The sequence below is a fragment of the Cygnus atratus genome, chromosome Z (assembly GCF_013377495.2).
Source record: "Cygnus atratus isolate AKBS03 ecotype Queensland, Australia chromosome Z, CAtr_DNAZoo_HiC_assembly, whole genome shotgun sequence".
Taxonomy (NCBI): Eukaryota; Metazoa; Chordata; class Aves; order Anseriformes; family Anatidae; genus Cygnus; species Cygnus atratus.
In genome coordinates, this window is record NC_066396.1 from 81,050,142 (window position 1) to 81,070,847 (window position 20,706).

Genomic DNA, 20,706 nt, shown 5'->3' on the forward strand with positions numbered 1-20,706 from the left:
TTAATTTTTCTTTTATTTTATTTGCTATGCTCTTGCAAGTGGATTTGATTTTACCATAAAAGAAAATGGTCTACAGGTGGATCAACCCCCTATAATAGGAAATATCTCCACAGTACGAGTCACTATAGCAAAAAGTGACAATGCAGAAGGCATCATAGAATTTGATCCACAGTACATCCATCTACAAGGTAGGTTTACCCTAAGTTTTCAGTGTAGCTTAGAAGATAAGCCTGTGAGCAGGTCACAAATTTTTGAGTTACCTTTCAACATCTACCCTGAGTTCCAATACAAACTATATAACCATCTGTAAATAAGTTCTTGAGTACTTTTTCTTCATACTTTCTGTCAGTGTAAAAATAGTAAAAGCATGACTGTGCAGATTTATTTACTTTTTTCACTTATGTACCTGGGGCAATAAATTTGAGAGTGAGGGGACAGGAGGAAAAGACCACCACACATTTCATTGTTTTTCATCATAAGAACAAGTTGGTCTCCTATGACTCATTGTATTCTCAAGTTGCATCTGGGACATTCAACACTAATGCTGAAACTACTTTGGTATTTCTAGGTGGAAATTACTATAGGAAGTTATAAACATTGCTTCACTTCCATATTTCTTTATTTATATTTTCATTAAAAATTTATAACTAATGTGACTTGATATATACGCCTATGAACAACAATTGAAACCTGTATATTGCTCCCTTGAAGATGGTAAAAACATGTAAGAAATGAATTGACCTTTCATATCAGCAGTAATAATTTCATTCCGTATCAGTATTCTGATGGGTTCTTAACTTAGCTCCATTTCAGGTTGCTTTTGAATATTTCTTACAAACCTGAGCTATTCCCAAGATGGTAGTCTCTCTGCTTAATTAACTGTTTAAAAACTGTTTGAAGCGTTGTTCATTTATCACATTGAGTAGACTTTTCCATAATCCCAAAGATTTGCTGTTACATAATCTTTGAAGATCAAATGAGCTACTATAGTATAATAAAGTACATTAAAATGTAATATTTTCTTTTAAAGGATCAGTAAACTGTCATTTGTACAAATGAGGTTATAGTAGAGTAAAACACTTTTTTTTTCCTATTACTGTTTTGGTTGTTAGAAGATACTTACACTAACTTTAATCACTGACTAAAAATTTGAATGGGAAAAATGCGTGAGGAAGTTCTTAGAATATAAACCTCATTTCATCTTGATTAATGAAGCATGTGCTACTGTGCTACAAGAAACATCTGCTTGCTGCTATTAAAGTGGTGTTTGATGTGTTGTATTCAATTTTCAAAAGTAATGCTCACAGTAGCTTCAGAAAATCCTGTTTGTGACTACTGAAAGGTAAATGGACTTCTGTACACAATACTTAAAGATTTGATATCACATACCTGTGATAACTTTTTATCTCAATTATTCTTGCAGTGGAGGAAGATGCTGGAGTAATCATGATTCCTGTTGTGAGGAAGCGTGGAACTTATGGCTATGTAACAGCTGATTTTCTTTCTCGAAGCATTTCTGCACTTCCCAATGGTGTTGACTATTTAATCCACAATAACTCTGTCACTTTTAATCATGGCCAGAACCAGACTTTTATCTACATCTCTATTATTGATGATGAAGAAAGGTAATTAATTTTTCTGATGTTTATTTTACTTTACTTTTTAGAAGTCTTTTTTTTTTTTTTTTTTAATGAGCAGTATGCTTACATGTAGAATGGGAATTAAAAAGCAGATTCATAGAATAGAATGAATTACTGCAGTGCTTCAGTGTTGAGAATGCAGTGCTGCAGCAAATTGCTGTAGTGCTGAAAAAAGTGTCTAAATATAAAAGGAAAAAAACTATTACTAATGTTTCATAGTTCATGTAAAACTTTTTGCAAAACCAAGACATTTCGTTACATTATCTGTATTATTAGGTGTTAATAGTACTACTGTGAATAATAAAATATTTTTCACTTCTTTAAAAAAAATCAAAACAACACATTAATTTAACATGAATAGGAAGAACGTTATTTTTATATTTCAGATACCACTGTTCTGTGCAAATGGGAAGAATCTTCTGTTGTATGTGTACAGATTTTACTTCTGTATATCCTCAAAAAGATCCAATTGGATGTCTTAATTGAATTACTAAGTATATTTTAACCGTTTTTTTTATTGGATACCAAATAATCCCTCCCTTTTTCCTTTTTCCTTCTTCCTTTTTTTTTCATTTTTCCTTTTTTTTTCTTTTTCCTTTTTTTTGTTTCCTTTTTCTTTCTTTCTTTTTTTTTTTTTCCTTTTTCCTTTTTCTTCTTTTCATACAGTGAATTTGCAGAGCAATTTGAAATCCAGCTCACAGGAGCCACTGGTGGAGCAGTCCTTGGGCTCCACCTAGTGAGCCAGATCACTATTGCTAAAAGCGACTCCCCCCAGGGCATTGTCCGATTTCTCAACCAAAGTCGAATTACTCTTCCCAATCCTGATATACCCATTGTAGTGTCTCTGGTGCTGGAAAGAACTGGAAGATTGTTAGGAGACACACAGGTAGGCCCTCACTGTCAAAGACTCTGGATGCTTTTCAGTCACTAGGTCAAAAAACTCTTGCATTTTCCTTCAAAAGCTTGCGACTGATTTGTGGTGGGATAATTCCTGCTTTTCTTATGCATTTATTGTAGTTGCACTATAACAGAAAATGTAGTTAAACTTTTCTTCTTCTATTTCTCCTTCTCCTTTTTTCTTTTTTTTTTTTTTTTTTTTTGGTCTCTTGTGCTTTGTTTCAAACTAGCTTCTAACCCTGTCAAAAGTATGGTTAATTTCACGCACAGGCAATTTCTTTTAATTCAGTTGAATCACTTCATAAAGCAGGTCATTTTTTTCAGTAAATTGTTTACTATGAAATTTCTAGTGTTTTTTTTTTTGTTTGTTTGTTTTGTTTTGTTTTTTTTTAACTCTGTCCCAGACCACTGTCAAAGAAAGGTATAAACATGAACTAAGGTAGGTCTTTCACAGTCTTGGCAAATGACTGGAAAATTGGCATTAAAGGCCATGAGCTCTCTCTCCCTCTTCCCATGTAAAATTTACCAGAGTCTTCTTTGTCTTTTTACTGGAAAATAAATTTGAGAAAGCTGGAAAGCAATGAAAATGACCAAAACAAAAATAACGTTAAAGTGCTGAATATGAACTCCTCAAAACCAAATCTAATTACAGGAAAATTCAAAAATACTAGCTTTTAATCAGGCTGAAAAAGTGTGGATAATCATTTGAGGAATTAAAAACTTCTTGCAGATTGCTAAGTAAATGCTTGTCATTTTAGGTCTTCATATCACATTTCACAGGGAATGAGTACACACTTGGGGAGCTTTGCAAAACAAATCTGGAAAGAGAGAAATAGAAACTAGCCAGTATATTTCCTATTATGTAGTAAAGAAATTTCAGTTTCTCTTCTTTTCTAGTTACTAATATTTAAAATTTCATAAACTGGCATTGTAGCAATCTCTTCACAATTTCCTTTTTTAATTTGTTGCATTTATTTTTCTAAAGGATTGTGTGATTTCCCACAAGCAAATTATTAGTAACAGTATTAGCAACAAAGATATAAACATAGCTATTTACCAGATTCAGGATTTTTTTTGTCGCTTATGGTACTCCGTCATTTCTCCCTCTTGGGTGGCTACTATAATATATCACCACTCTTAATCTAGGACTGATATCTTCCACAGATTAATTGGGACATTTTAGGACCCAATTCAGAAGAAGTTTTATCTCCTGTGAATAATGACATTGGTGACCCTGTGAATGGATCATTTTATTTTGGGGAAGGAGAAGGAGGTCTGAGAACTATTAATCTACAAATCTATCCTCATGAAGAAGCTGAAGTTCAGGAGATATTTGTTATTAGACTGAGCCTTGGGAAAGGTGAAACAGAAATAGATCCTAAGGCAAACAACGTGACACTAATAGTAAGTCATTATTGCTTTGCTTTTTTTCTGAGACCTCTGTTGATACTGGTATTTATCCTGCAAAACTTTTAAAAATTAATCATACCAATTGCATTGTCTGTCACTGGGCTTTCTTGTCCCTTGTACTACTCACATATATTGTTAAGGCTTTAGTTCTTAAAGAAGAAGAAAAGATAAAGTAAATAATCTATCAGTAATAATTTGTACATAAGCCCTGACCTGGCCCTCTTTCTTGCAGAATTTTGTTGGAGCATGGATTTGGTCTTCATTCCTAACTGTCAGTGTGTTCCCTTTTTTGACATCTACCTCTCCTATAGCTAGCTTGTGTAAAAGAAATGGGAAAATCACAGAGCAGGACAGATAGGCAGGAGAGACGTATGTTGGAGAAGGCAGAGGAGATGTCAAGGGCAAATACTTGCTCTAGGGATACTGCAGTTAAGGAAATATTTATGAGACTCCTTATAGAAGTCAGAAAAAAAATCTTTCCTATAAACTGGACTTATTTGTTTTTCTTGTCTGTAGAGAAATGTATTGATGGAATTAGCTCCTGTTTCCACACACTCCTCATGTTCTCTGTCAAGGACCTAGGTTTTTTCCTCAGAATGGAGTGTTTCACCCTGCATGCCATTGAATTTTCTTCTCAGTAGGCACTGATGTTTGTGCAGAGCTAACCCAGGGTGAAACGCTTCGATTCTTTACATAGCCTTTAGGTCTGGCAGAACTACATCAGTGTCGTGAGAACACAAAACCAAAGTCACTGCTACTCGGGTTGCTTCTGTATGTATACTGTTCCCTCCATTTCTCTTCAGGTCTTTCGAGGGCAGAGGGCAGCCTTAGAGGGTACAGTGGATTTTTAGTCCTTTTTTGAAAGTTTTTATTCACAGCAAAAGTTTCAGAATAAATTTGCAGCAAGGATTTCTCATAAATATAGCTGTCTGCTTTTGTCATTTGTTTCCATCAATCAGGTTTGGGCAGGTTTGCTGAAAACTGAAAAGGGGATGTGTGGTTTTTCTTCTGTGTCTTGCTCCAGGAGATATGTTTTCCAAATCCTTTCAAAATTAATTTACTCTCAAATGTATTTAGATGATTTTTAAAGTACAAGTTGTTTACAGTTGAGTGAGGCTCAACTTAGTGGATAGAATCATCATTGCCGTTTGTTTTCATATGAAGCTTCAATTAATTAAAGCCCAAGCTTGCCTTTTCATTGACAACCTCATATTTTGACTCCTGCTCAGTTTAGAACCTTCTCAGAGTTCTCCAGGTATCACTGTAGGATCTTCTCACAGAAGAGCGACTGCTTCATGTGCATGTGAGTGCGTGCATGTGAGCTTGATATCACTCCTTTCTGATATCCTGATGGTCCTGTCTCTGTCTGGTTTTGTTGTTGTTGTTCTCCTCACAGTCTCTATTCTAACTGTACTGTATTCTTGAATCTTAAGAGAGAAAACTCTTTACGAAGAGCTAGTAGATACATGTCCTGTAGAACCTGGCAACAAAAATCTTAATGACTTGAGCAAGAATATAACTCAGTCTGCATTTCTGATTTGTTTGCTTACTTGCGTTTTTACAGATACAGAAATGTGGTGATCCTAATGGAATCATACAGTTTGCTCCTGAGTCGTTGTCTGAGAAGAACTATACAGAGCCCTCGGCAGTGGAAGGGCCACAAAGTATACCGCTGTTTCTCAGACGAATTCAAGGCACTTTGGGAAACATAACGGTACTCTCACTCTTATTGTTTTCCTAATAACCAGTACAACCTGAAAGCATCAGTATGAACATATGGAGGACAAAGGAAATAATTTTTCCATGTCTTTCAATTGTTTGTTGCTCAAATTCATTTTTGAATGTTCTGTTGTTGACTGACTTTAGTAAGGGGCTCAGATTCAGTACTTGTGGTTTGGAAAGTCAGATTCAGTCTCCTCACTGATCAAGAAAAAAGAGAAACAGTAATGCAATGCTTGTCTCTCTCCTTTCTCTGTCTGTCTCCCCTTGTGCTTTTGATGGGAGGACAGAACAGAACACACTTTTTTAGTAAGCTTTCTTTGAGACCTTCACAATTTACTTTTTTCCAGCTGTACTTAAAGGTAAGAATGGACTTTTTTGAACCATCACATTGTTACTTAACTAAATTATTTTAGAAGTCTGCATTTTAACAAGTTTTTTTTTTTTTTTTAAATCATTATTTCAATTAATAAAAGCATCTGCTGTGTTTAACGACGACTCTTGACCTCTTTCTGATGTGAGGAGTCTTGAAGGGAGGAAAAACAGCAGGGATATCATGGTGTAAAAATAAAAATAATTTTTGAACACTGTTCAGAGATTCTACAGAATTTTAAATAAATCTTCTGAAGATATACAAATGAAAAAGTTATTTTTAGAGAAACAACACACACACCTTTTGCAAGACAGCCTGTATGTCTCTTTCTGTGCATATCTAAAACAATTTCTAATTTATCTACTTAAAGCCAATCTGTTCCATACCCTCTCTATTTTGAATATTGAATATGAAAGTTTCTGATTCTGTGGGTAATTTTGTTTTCTTCCGTTTTGTTAATTTTTTAAACTCATTTCAGGTTTACTGGGAAATATGTAGTGAATCTGACATCACGGGTGACTTTCTTATAACAAAAGGATCTGTTGTCATTGCTGACCAGCAGAGTACAGCTGAGATAATTATCTACCTGTTACCTGATGACGTTCCAGAACTAGATGAGAGCTACACAGTGCAGCTGATTTCAGTAGAAGGTGGAGCAGATTTAGACCAAGACAGAAGAACTTCAAAGATCAATGTTTTTGCAAATGATGATCCCCATGGGGTGTTTGCGTTGTACTCTGATCAGCAGTCGGTATTAATAGAGAGAGATCTCAATCGGTATATTCGGATTAACATAACTCGGCATGCTGGGGCATTTGGAGAAGTGGTCAGTCAGTACCAAATCTTGTCTCATCACAAAGAAGCACTAACTGCACCTGGGGATGAGGAGGGATACCTCGCCATAAAAGATGGTGCCAGCTTTGGAGTGAAAAGAGTGCCAATAAGCAGCCAGGTCTGTATTATCCTTTTAGATTATTTGATATCTATTGTTTACTTTTGTCTTAACCACAATACAAATCTGTAATAAGATGACTAGACTCAACAGAATCCACTCTGAAGAAACATCAAAGAAGTTTTTTTAATATTATAAATTTATGCAATAGAAATGGAGTTAAATATCATATTTTTACATAATCTTACAAAATCACTATGGTACATATGTTCATATATTCATTTTTTCCCTCCATCATTGATTAGCACTATTATCATTTCAATATTTTATTATTATATGCATCCAAATACTTTCTTAAGTTTCCATTTTGGATTGTCAATAGTGATCTGGTGGTGCTGACACGTGAAGCAGCAGATATGTTATCTTCAGTTCTCTGTGTTGCCAGTTAGTTTTTTATTATTACCATTTTACATCCACACTGTGGTGAATCGTAAGGATTAAAATCAAGCTGAGGCCTACTATGTCAGTTACAATTTATTAAAATGGCAATAGTTGCTTTACAAATTCATGGTCTAACAAACTGCTGATCAATCACATTCACAACATTGATGTTTTATCTGTAGTTCTTTTGAGAAAGGTAATCAATAAAATGCTTGTCTTGAAAACACAGCTTTTGTATGCAAGTGGAATAAAAGAGGGACATCAGTCTGCTGCTTAATTCTTTGAAGTGGTGGATCTCATGTTTTAGTGGAATTAAATTTATACCTTTTTATTTAAACTCTCTCTTTCAAAGGCATTTCTTTTACTGGGCTTGAATTTTACTCTGGAACTGATTAATGTAAGTCTGGTTAAGGGAGGTGCCAAGGATGTGCCTAAAATATTAGGAGAAGCAAAGTCAGCTGTTCTGCTTATTCCTGAGGAAGCTGCCAATTCAGAGGTCAGTATAACATTTCAGGCTAAAGTATAGCATAGCTACCACACTGCATTACAGAAGATAACTGCTGTGAGGATTCAGTTGACACCATGAAGTTTTTGTAATTGCAGCCAATTTAATGAGTGACTTTTCCAGTTATTACTTATACTATGTGTTAAGTTTTCTGGAAATGTTTTTTTAAATCCTTATACAAATTTGTTAGTACTACTTGAAAATGTCTCTTCATCTATTAGTTTTGATATATATTTTTAAAGCTACAGTAAATAATGTAAATATTATGGTTAATTTATATTATTGTTTGTATGAAATGGAAGTTCTGAGACTTAAAGGAAAAAAAACTAATTCTGGACAATGTTTTCCTTTAAGTACAGCTGCCCAAAATTAGATTACAGCATGTATGCAGCAGTATGTGCAAAAAGAGGTGGATGTCATGCTGTTTTTTAAAGCAGTTGACAATACATTTGGCTAATCTCTGAGAAATTCTGCTTCCGGCTACTTTATATGATAGTGAAAAAAGAGAATCTGTTTATTCTGATATAGTGTATATGCTTCAGCTACTTTTTAGGTATCAGGCAAAGACAAAAGCATGCTGAGTTTTTGGCCCTCACATTTTGCTTATCTTTTAATTACATATTTTTTTTCTTGAAACGCTGTTCTTTCTTTTAATTTATAATTAAAATTAATTTAAATGGTCTTACTGTAAATATTATATACTATCATATAATATATCCAATTATCAGTACTTTTAGAATGTGAGAATTATCCTTTTAGCCCAATTTGCTTCTTAAACTGAAAGAAAAGTAGATTATGCTAGCAAAAATATTCCCATTAGCAATTTCATATGTCAACAACTTTGTACTGGATACACAGTAATTTATTCTAGCTTTATGCATATATGTATAGTACTACAGCTCTTACTGTGAGTATTAAGGGTGTTTGTTGTAAACAACAGACACAGAATGCTATGTTTAGTGTTTTTAGTACTGAAATCTGAGTAATATTTGTTAATTTCCCTGAGATCTAATTCTCAAAAATCTCAGATTTAGCAGAATTGTTAAAGACTTGTCAAGGGAGGGAGGAAGGGGGAGAAAGAGAAAGAGAAGTAGAGAGAATACACACACATACATATGATATCTATATTTGTCACAACTATGTTTATGATTGTGAAATGCCAGCTTCAAAATATTTAGTGCACTTGCACATATGTTATTGCCCATTCTTATTCAGTTTTCTCTATCAAAATTGATGTTTCCACAGGTTGGCTTTGAATCTGTTACTTTACGACTTACAAACATTGTAGCAGGGACAGGTCAGGCTGTCATAACCAGAAAGGGAGTTTATGGCTCTGTAACAGTTAACTGGATTTCAGGATACCCACCAGACCTGATCACTGACTTTGCTCAGTCAGGCAATATTACTCCTTCGTTTGGTAAGTACTCTCTGAGGAAAGAGCTGTGAAAGTGGCTTAAGTGGTGATACCACTTTTTAGTTATTGGTACCTGTACACGTTTCCTCTATTAATGAAGTGTGATTAGGATGAAATTGTATGACCTGATTTTTATCCGTAAGCAATATTTTCATTTTATGAACAAAAAAAAAAAAAAGAAAAAAGAAGAGAGCTAAAATTCATAGATACGTGTCTGAGAGGTAAGCACAATGCTGTACACTGATGGACGGCTTTATATAAAAAAGATCCTTGTGCAGATTTCTTCTTCCAAAATGGAGTGGAGTTGCTTTTAGAGGCTCTGTCTCAGTATTTTCCCAAGTAAAATGGGGATTCCTATTTAGTGGTTTTGAATTGTGTTCTCTTTCTTGCGTCTCTTTTGTTTCAGGTACTGTTCTGTTTTCACCTGGTGAGAAAAGTAAAGTAATCTCATTTCAGGCTACTCCAAGCATAAACAAATGTGAGTCATTTGCCATCTCTTTAACATCGGTGCACAGCAATGCATCTGGTGGGGCTCGCCTGAGGTAAAGCTATTACTCATAACCTTTAGTTGCACAGATACTGTAAGAACCTGCATGCAGGAATACGCCTTATACAAATCCCTTTTAAATTATTGATAGGTAGGAAGATGTAGTGCCTTTTTGGATAAATTCATAAATCTTGTCTCAGCTGGAATCAAATATCAGTACTGCAGAGCTGACCTTATCAGAACTGAGGCTTGTCTCAAATTCCAATCTGTTTCATGCCAGTGGGATCCATGGTGTCTGGGACATGTCTCAATCTATGGGGACAGTTAAGAAAATAAAGGACTAGGATTGACAGCTTTAGCTAGGAAGCTGAAGAATGAAAGGGACTCTTAAGAGTTTTCATTAGTCTCCATAAAAATCTATAGTTAGATGATCTAAGGTAATAAACACTGTTTTTAAAATCATGAAGACTGGAAAAGACCTCCAAGATCATCTGGTCTAACCACCCACCTACTACCAATGTCACCCACTAAATGATGTCCCCAGGCACCACGTCCAACTTTTCCTTGAACACCCCTAGGGACGGTGACTCCACCACCTCCCTGGGCAGCCTGTTCCAATGCCTGACTGCTCTTTCTGAGAAGAAATGTCTCCTAATTTCCAACCTAAACCTCCGCTGGCGCAACTTGAGGCCATTCCCTCTAGTCCTATCACTAGTTATCTGCTAGAAGAGGCCGACCCCCCCAGCTCCCCACACCTTCCTTTCAGGTAATTGCGGAGAGCAATATGCTTAGAAACTACTTCATTCATTTTATATATATATATATATATATGAGAGTGTGTGTGTATGTGCATGCATGTGTGTGTTCTTAAAAGCAAAACCATTACATTTACTACAGGCTTCCAACTCAGCTAGGCTGTTATCTATTCTTCAAATTACTTTCTTTTCATTCTTCTTTATTTATTGATAATTTATTGATTAAAAATGGTATAAGATGAATGGACCTAGAACAAAATTGTGTATGGAGAAAGGTATTTGCTTCTTCACATTACAATTTTACTGGCAAATCTGAAGTAAGGAATGAGCTGGATGGCTAAACTTCTTGGACTGACCTGTTCTCCTAGGCCTGTATGTTCTGTGGACTGATGTCCTCAGAGCACCTATTTACCATGTCAGTTAAAAGTCTTGAGTGTACAAGAATGGTGTTTTCTTGAAAACTTCAGACAAGATTGCGTGGGAGGCAAAGCTGACAATTACTTTAAAGAGTTTTTGACTCCCTTAGTGGTGGAACTTTATGGACTTTATTAATGAAAATTGCACACTGTAATTGCAGTGCTATTTGGTAACCCATAGCACTGACTACTGGGTCAGTTTTAGAGATAAGTGTAAGATCCAAGATTTAGTAAAGGCTCTTTTGAAAGCAGAATAACCCAGTTGTCATCTCTATGCTTTTTTCTCGTAAAAAGGGGGTATATTTTACATGAACATAATAGAGTTCAAATTGATATTGCTAATGGGGTTCAAATCTGGAAAAAATACTATGGGTAATATCGGGAGGGAAAGGTTAATACTTCAAAACCCCACTGTAAGTCTTAAAATAGCTTCCATCCTTCTTTTGCTTCCTAATTAAAATAGGAGATCTGCTGGCATTGGTTTAGTCCACGGTTTTCTCCTTGTACAGGAAGTGCATGCTATGGTTAAAACTATTATTACTCAGAGCGGCTGTATTGCAGTATATCTTCCTGTATTGTATGCACAGTAGAAATACATGATACATTTCTTTTCCTCTACGTTTTCTCAGGAAGGTCTTATTTAATTTATCCTTTATTCTGTATTCTGTGTTGACTCAGGATGTGTTAAGCCTGTGGAAGGCTGACACAATCATTCCAAAAACATTTTTCAAAGAACCTCTTTACATCTTGCCTTGTATGGCTGCTATTTCTTCCCTCTACTATTACACATTTTTCTTTTAATTTGCTTTCTTACAGCCATTACCGGCTGTTCAATGGAAGCTGTTCTGCTTGGGTGTTTTAATTTTCACATTTCACGTTTGTTCACTCAACTTCAATATCTTTTCTGTTTCAGGTCAGGCCTTACAACAGCTGAAATTGAGCCAATGGGGATCTTTCAGTTTGCTCTTAACTCAACATCTGTTTCAGTTGAAGAAGATGTTCAGGCAGTCACACTGCATGTCCAAAGATTGTTTGGTTTTCAAAGTAATCTCACTAAGCTGACATATCAAACCACTCCAGGAAGTGCCAAACCACTAGAGGACTTTAGACCTATCTATAATGGAGAGCTTATATTTGTACATTTTCAGACAAATGCCACAATAAAAATATCAATAGTGGATGACGCTGTTTCTGAAATGGAGGAATTTTTTTTTGTAAATTTGACTGCTGTGGAAATTTTAGATTTTCAATCTGTGAAACCTGACTGGAGTCCACGTTTGAATCCTGCTTTCAGTGTTGCAAAAATTAATATCCTGGATAATGACATTCTTCATGGAATACTGAGTTTGGGGCCAGAGTTGATTTATATTGAAGAAGACACAAACAGTAGTACCCCCACCACAGTAATAATTAGCATCAGAAGGACCCAGGGCTTTACTGGTAATATTGAAGTAACTGTTAAAACTTTTGGTGGAGTAAGTGCACAGAGTGGAATAGATTCATATCCTTTTGAAAATGCTTATGGAAAATCAAACTTCACGTGGGCAATGGAAGGAGAAGATTTTGAGGAACAGTCAGTCTCTCTGACTTTGCTGGATGGAGAAACAGAAAGCAAGGTGTCCATAAAAATTTTTGATGATGATGAGCCTGAAGGACAGGAATTGTTCTATGTTTTCCTCTCAGATCCTGAATGTGGAGCTCGGATTGTGGAGGGAAAAGATGAACATGGATTTGCTGCTTTTGCTACAGTGATTATTGCAGGTAGCCTTTTTTTTTTTTTTTCCCCAGAAAATAAGTAAATATGTCAGACCTAAGTAATAGTGAGTAACTGTAGGTGCTTATAGCAATTTTTATGTGTATGGCATTTCTATTGAACAATAAACAGGATATTACGTTACCAAATCTTGAGTTTTTCAGATTGGAGAAAACATCTAATACACCCAACCCCACCATGAATGCCTTAGCAATATAGCTCAAAATACATTTATAGTTGCTGCTTATCTCTGCTCTTGTCCAGTTTCCCTTCACGAAGGGAAAGTCTGAGTGGTTTTGTTTCACATGTAGTGGCATCACATTTTTTTGTTTGGTTGTTTTTTGGTCATTTTGTCACCTTCACACTGAATGGGGTTTCTGTGAGGTGTAAAAAACAGGGTAATGTGTTTTCGCATCTTGATACTGTGTAATTCAACTCTGCAGTTTAGTTATCCTCTGCTTCTGAACACGGAAGATAAGAATGTGCTTGAATGGACATCTAGGAAAGAATTTTTCTTTCAGTCACTGCACTCTGCTGTGAGAAAGCTCCAATTTCTTTTGGGTTTTAAAAACTTAGCTTTTCAATATCTAACAAACTTCTCCACTGAATATAAACTAAGTTTGACAGCAATGTAAATTGAACTTCTAGAAACTAATGGGGAATTGGAACACACTAGGCTAATCAAGAAAATTACATGTAAGGTACAGCATTTACTGGAAGCTTTGTGTATTCAAATTGTCTTAACAATGCAAGATAGGTGTTGGGAACAGATATTAAACTTTGCTGTTGGATAAGTGTATGCGGCGACCAAAATTAGGTATGCAGGAACAGACCATTTAAAATGGATGTGCACAGCTTCTGAAATTCAACACACAAGCAACCAATTGGCCATACGTGCAGGTTAAACAAGTGTGTGCGTAAACATGGATGGGAATTTGAACTTGTACTGAATCCTACAGAAGTGTATTACCATGTTCCAGAGTTACACCCTGAGTACAGCGTGTGCACAAATAAAGTAGGAGACAACTTGGTTTAAGGAGAAGCATCAAAGGATCTATCTGCATTTAACTGTATAGATGGAAAGATACCACAGATTAAATATTTGTGCATGCACAAAACCAGACAGTTTCTGTTAATCGTTGATATGTATACTGATGTTAAACATGCACTGCATCAGAACTAGGCTGCCTTCCCATATGCAGAGTAACAACATTAGTACCTATAAGGAGAAATCCTTTAGAAGTGAGATTTTATGGCACATTGTGAAGAGGCATTAGTTTCCCTTCATTAGCCCAGGATTTTTTTTCTTTCTTTTTTCTCCACTGCTGCTTTGCTGAAGCTATTTATATTCTCATGAGAACAATACAGTATTTTCCAGCTCCATAGTTTCTCACACTGAATTAAATATTTAGGAGAAAACCTAACGTAGCAATTTGGGAAAATGAATGGAATCAACAACATTATGGGTGGGCTGAATAAGGGAGCTGAAATCATGTCCTTAGAAGCCTGTCTTTATCCCATAACCAACAATGACAACGCTGTCTAAGGGCATGCTGAAGTCCGTTTCTTTTTAGAAAGAATATGTTTTAATGGGTATGGTAGATATAAAATAATATAGCTGAGACTGAGTATGAGTATCTCATAAGGTAATTATAAGTATGTTTTTTGAAACTGTTCTTGATTACTGTAACACCTTGTCTCTTGAAGTCATGGGACAGAAATTCAGTCAGTTTGCTGAATGCTGCTGAAAATAGAAGCTTAAGTGCAGGGGTGCTGCCAGGATTCTCGTAAGGAATTTACTTTCAAAACTTCTGTTCTGTTGGTTAAAATGAAATGTAGAAATGCCAACATTTGAAGTTCTGGATAGATATGGAATGTAAATTAAGAACAGTAACATAGAAGAAATTTTCTTAAGGCAGCCCTTGGTGGTCTCTTAGTGTATAGTATTGGTACCTAGGTTTTTTTTTTTTTTTAATTTTTATTTTATATTATTATTTTTATTTTATATTTTTATTTTTTTTTATATTTTCATTTTATCAGTTGTCCATGGTAAAAATATAATTTAGTCCCAGCTTAACTTTCTTGCTAACTAATTTCTTGGACTGTTTTCTGTATAGGAAGTGATCTTCAGAATGGCATTTTGGGATTCATTCCAGAAGTACAAAGTGGTCTTGTACTTGATGAAGACTCTGAGAACAGAGAGGTGCTGCTGATTGTTGCAAGACAACCAAACAGGTGCAGACAACAGCTGATTCAAGTGCTCCTCCCACATGCTTGTTGAATCAAGGATGCTGCTGTTAGCAGAAGAGGTTATCATGGAGTTTTGTAATAAATCTTTGCCTTTCAGCTCCTCTAATGATTACCCTGAATTTGGCAAACTGGCTTTTAGACGTGATTAGGTCTGTTGCTGTTGTAAAACTGAAATTGAAAACGCAAATATGTTCCAACGTATGCCATCAGGCAGCAAAATTGGAAGTTTTGCTAAACATAAAGTATTTACAGTGCTAGAGGTGAAATTAAAATTCTCATCTCTCTGGGTAGGAATAGGAGGTTGGAATACTTGAATGAGCAATTAAGACAATGCTTAAGTGTCAGCACTATGTCTTCAGTCACACTGATACTGTGTTTTTCTAGCGCATGTACATGTTGCACACTTATGTGTGTTTTAGACAAGTACTCTCAAGTATTCTAAGTTCCTCAAGCTCGCAGGAAAGCCAGATTCTGTCTGTCTTACCAAGCAAATGTTTACCATAGTATTAATGAAAGTACTTGGGCACATCCTTGTCTTTCAAACGTAAGTCTCTTACTCAGCTGATCTCACCTAGTTACCTAGTTGATTTTGACTGTTAAAGAACAACGTTACCTCTGTGGTTTGTTTCCTAAAGTAATAGTGCTCTCTTTCAGTACATGTTTACTCTTTTGATTTGCTTATAGAGCATTTGAAGATGTGAAGGTCTTTTGGCGTGTGACCTTCAATAAAACAGGTGTTGTCCTTCTGAAGGATGGCATGAACTTGGAGAATGAGTTAGTGTCTGTTCTGGGAGCCACTACCTGCGTGGCAGGTCAAACAACATGCAACATCTCCGTTGAAATAAAACCTGATAATGTGAGTAGTTTTTGCTCATTTATGTACATCGCAATGTTGCTGAATTGCAGTTTATCAAGATGAAAAAAACACCCCTCTGATACAGAGGAATTGATGTGCAGATGCAGTTTGAAGATAACAACTTAAGATCTACTCAGTTCCTTTGCAAACACGTTTACTTACAGGCTTCTACTGTTTCCATTGTGACTGGTAAAAGTTCAGGAAGGAGCTAAGTATTTAATTTGAAGAGTAAAATGCAGGTCTCAGATTCCTACATAACAATAACAAAAAACAGAATGGACTCATCTCAGTATGCTCTTAACCTCCAAACAATAATTTTTTCATCTATCAAAGCACTTCTTTGTGTGCCTTATGCAAAACATATCCTGCAAGTAATATCTTCGCATTCAGCAAAAATCTTCTAGTACAACTTCTTATTTTTACATGTCTAGGTCTAGCACAATGATATGTGAAAACTGCTGATCTCTGACTATCTAGTCACCATCTAGGTTACAGCAGTCACTTAAGAAATGTTGTGTTGATGGTTCTCACTCTTACAGAGCGTTCAAAAAGTTTGAAACTTTGCAGGAAATTATCCTAGCAGTTAGGATATTGTCAAAGCTGAAGTACAGGGAACTGAAAAAGACAAAAAAAGGTTTCCCCCATTTTTCTGACCATGGTCTATAAAGTAGTGCAAGATGTATGAAATGGTGATAAGAGGGGTGCATTGTCATAGTTCAGGAAAAGAGCCATCTTCTTTCTTCAGATATTATTTTTAAATGAAAGAGCCAATGAATAAAATAGTGGGACACAGGCTACCTTGCTGAGTAAAGTGGAATTTTGAATCCTTAGTCTAAGGGACTGATATCATTATTTAATGACAGTAGTGCAGCAGCTGCTGCACCACATGATTGTACCACAAGCAAGTGCTGATCTAACAGGTGCTAATGGAGGGCAAAAGGTCCCTATGGCATTCCAATAAATTGGTGCCTGCCCTCAATTGGTCAAGATCATTCAATTTAAAGAATTACTTAACAACAACTCAATTAAAATGTATGTTATTTAATTCCCCAAATACTTGCCGTTTCTTCTTCCAGTTATAGGTAGTTTATAAATTAGTACCAAATATATATCAAAATGATGAAGTAATATATACATTCAATAAACATTTTACATTTTTATGGCATATTGTATAGTATTCTGGGCTTTAAAGGTTTTGCCTTAGCCAGCTATATAGACTTTGTTAGCTAAGACATGACTCCAGCTTTTCTAGAATTAAGTTAGGATTTCTAAAAGGGCAGAGTTGACACAAAAAGCTGTGCTCACTAAAAAAAAAAAATCTTAAATGCTCATCTTTTTTTTTTTTTCTGTAACACTATTGTCTTGTGAAGAACTACTCTTTTGCAAGTTTTCTTCTTTATGAGTGCAAGTAATAGGTACAAATGACATACTTCCAATTGATTTCTGGAATCTCAGTAGTGTGATATCTATTTCTAAACACCTTATGCTTCTATTGTAGGTACAAAATCAAAAATGAGACAGTGTGTGTCATACAGAATTTTACTATGTCTACCTTATTTTCAATAGACAGGCATAAAGAATGCAGAGTTGACTAGACTGATTCTTTGACAAATGGACGCTAAAATTCAATAGCCTGTGTTTACAAATAGACAGAATATTTCTGTATGTCTTAAACCTCATGAACGTTGGAGCACATTTCAAAAAATATGGTTTTGATAAGTGTTAGTGGAAGTAATTCATTGCACATACAAAATAATGCATACATTTTTTAAAGCTGGAAGTAACTAGTAGTAAGCCTTATAATGATATGAAAATCACCCCTCATTTACAGGTACCTGAATTTGAAACATATTTTTTTGTTGAGCTGTATGCTGTAAGTGCAGGAGCTGCATTGAACAGCAGTTCCAGATTTGCTTTTGTAACCGTTCTTGAAAGTGATGCTCCTCGTGGTTTAGTATATTTTGCTGTGGGATCTCGTTTTGCTGTGGCTCATAAGAAAACAACTTTAGTCAGTCTGCAAGTGCTCAGAGGTTCTAGTACATCCGTAACCACAATGGTTAGCTACAACACGCAGGTAAGACTGACATATTGTTAAATCATTGCTTATTCTCTAAAGTAAATTTTACTGTAATGAGCATTTGTTTTTTTCAGGAAACAGTAAAACATTTTCTGGGCATATGTAGTCTAGTTGCTTTATTTTTCCATTAGTAAAAAGATATGCTTTCATTACATTGTCAAGATTGTTTTTGTTCATAATACCTTTCGGTAGCCCCAAAGAGTATGGTCAGTCAGGCATTAAATACATTCTTTTCTTTGTCCTAAGGCTCTTAGGAGACTCCAATTTTTGAAGCTTTGTTCTCTGAAGTTTTTTTAATGATGGGTATCACTATCAAGATTAAGATACCAACAGTCTTAGGTCACAGATTTATTAATACAGAGAGCAGTCTTAGAAAGAGTACTTCTATGTTGTTTAGTAATTTTGGGAAAAAAAAAAAAAGACTGAGATTCTCTGATTGAGAATCTTGTGCTTAGGTGAATTTTATCATCCCCATTCACTTTTGTTATATTTACAGATTTAACATTTGTATGTTCTAACTGTTGACCCTTTTAACTGTAAATGAGTACCTCATTTTTACTGGCAGATGACAAAGTTTCTCCTTTAGCAGAAGTAGCATAGCTGCAAAAACATGTTTCCTTCCACCTACAGTCGTGACTCCAACATCAGGGCACATGCTGCAAGAAAGATTCCTCTGAGTTTGCTCATTGTATTGGAATAGTGCTTAGCCTGATTTACTTTGAGTATGTTGAATTTTATACCAAAAAGGGATTATTTCAAGGGACAGTTTTTATAACAAAGCATTGTGTGATCAGTGTACATCCGTCACCATTTTTAATACAAAACCTTGCATTCTATAGCTGTATTGCATATGTAGCTATTTTAACTAAATAGGATAACTCAACATTTCCATACATTTATTACACAGTAGCTGACCACTGTTTTAGTTAGAATGTGTTGTAACAAAATTTCACATTCTTTCCAGCCAAGAGGAAGTGGTTATCGTCATGTAGATGTTAATTTGAGAAGGAATTTTTAACTTTCCAGTGTGTATTTAGGCTAAAATACACAAAGCAGTTCCTTATCCATTTGTATTTTTTTAGGTAACAATGCAGATTTGGACAGTTTTAAGAGTTGAGCATGCATGGCCAAGTACCAAAGTATTGGTACTACTGGTACATGTAAAATAAGAGGTTACAGCAGGCAGGAAGTGTAAGACACTGGAAACAGATGCTTATCTCATTGCTATGTAGTTTTTTTAAACATTGCTCTAGCCACTGGTTACCAAAACTGATCACTTCATCACCACTTATTTCCCTGTTTCCTAACTCTCAATTGGAAGGGATAAACAAAAGGAAACTTCTCACTAGAATACTCACAGACAATAAGATCTTATTCTAGAGCAAATCTGAACAGGTAGACACCACACTGATTTATGCAAACTCAAAATTTATCTTTCTTATTCCATCAGGAAACTTTACCAGTTAAAGCTAAATTCTTTCAAAAGAGGGTTCGTGTTTCACAAAGAAAAATCCTTGCTCTTTACATACAGTAAGAGACTTTTTCAAGAATATTTGAGTAAATATATAATCTGTATTTATTAAATGAATAGACACTATTAAAAAATCATACATATGAACAATAGCCCAGAATGTTAGTTTCCACTTAAGGAAAGTTTATTATATTGCCAGATATAATATCAAGGTTATGGCAACTGACAAAAAAACCAAGAATGTGAAGAATGAAACAGTATCTGCAAATCTCACAGAAGGTAAAAATAGTGCTACTTTGCAGGGAAATGATAATTTCTAGATAAGTTCATTTGTCTGCCTTGCATGGTTATTCTGTAGTGGTTGTCTTGCTTTTGGGTATAACTGGATGGTTTTTCTTTTAAATAGTTATGTGGGAATTCAAAGTATTTTATGAATTAATATTATTTTGGGCTCAGATTTCCAAAACTTTTGCTTGGCTTTTGTAGAGTTTTTACTTATCTGCCAGTGCCTATCTGTACCCTGAATTGAGGGACTTGATGCTGCAGACATAAATTACATCAACTCTTCTGGAATTCACTTTACTGATGTTCTAACATTTCTGTAATACCTATTTATCAAGAAAAGCTTTGTGATTTTTTATTTTTTTTTCTAGAAGAATAAAGAGAGGGAGCCTGTTTGCTGATTTCAATTTGTATAATACTTCCTCTAGATTCCCACAGACCATAAGTGACAGATTGATATTATTCTTAAGAAGGGCATTTTGAAAATTTAAATTAGTTTCACAAATTTAAATTTAACCCACTTAACGTATGTGTGTTCAATGGCAGCTGGTTTTGAACCGTCATGTCTATCATCATGTTACCTGAAACTCTTTTGATTTGTTTTAAGGAGCTGCAAAAACCTGAAGCTATTGGTCGGACCTTCGTATCTCCAGCTGTTGCAGGACAAGATTTTGCCAGATCTGAAGGTTTACTGGCTTTTGAACCTGGACAGAGAAATGCATTTCTGGATGTGACCTTGACTCCAAAGACAGGATCTTTAAATCCCTTTCCTAAACGTTTCCAGGTTGTCCTTTCTAATCCTACAGGGGGTGCCAGAGTAGATGACGTGTATGGTATTGCTAACATCACCATTGTCTCAGATTTGGACTCTTTGCCAGTTTGGGGGCTGATTGATCAACTTCATCAGCCTCTTGATGACATCATCATACAAAGAGTCCTCCAGAATCTCAATGTCAAAGTGGCTACAGAAACTACTGAAGAGCAGCTTACTGCTGTGATGCATATAATAAATAAGGTAAACATTCCTGCTCTCTCTAGAATGACCAATGTCTTTAATAATAATCTAAT

At 35.4% G+C, this 20,706-nt stretch overlaps 1 protein-coding gene across 1 annotated transcript in view; it reads left to right on the top strand.

The window, feature by feature from the left end:
* ADGRV1 (adhesion G protein-coupled receptor V1) overlaps window positions 1-20,706 on the top strand; it is a 293,879-nt gene that overhangs the window by 110,870 nt on the left and 162,303 nt on the right. Inside the window, 14 exon segments of the mRNA XM_050716548.1 lie at window positions 40-188; window positions 1,424-1,625; window positions 2,307-2,526; window positions 3,702-3,941; window positions 5,512-5,661; window positions 6,518-6,991; window positions 7,725-7,868; window positions 9,123-9,294; window positions 9,698-9,833; window positions 11,863-12,710; window positions 14,820-14,937; window positions 15,637-15,808; window positions 17,640-17,882; window positions 20,246-20,653. Of these exon segments, the coding sequence (XP_050572505.1) occupies window positions 40-188; window positions 1,424-1,625; window positions 2,307-2,526; window positions 3,702-3,941; window positions 5,512-5,661; window positions 6,518-6,991; window positions 7,725-7,868; window positions 9,123-9,294; window positions 9,698-9,833; window positions 11,863-12,710; window positions 14,820-14,937; window positions 15,637-15,808; window positions 17,640-17,882; window positions 20,246-20,653 (3,676 nt within the window).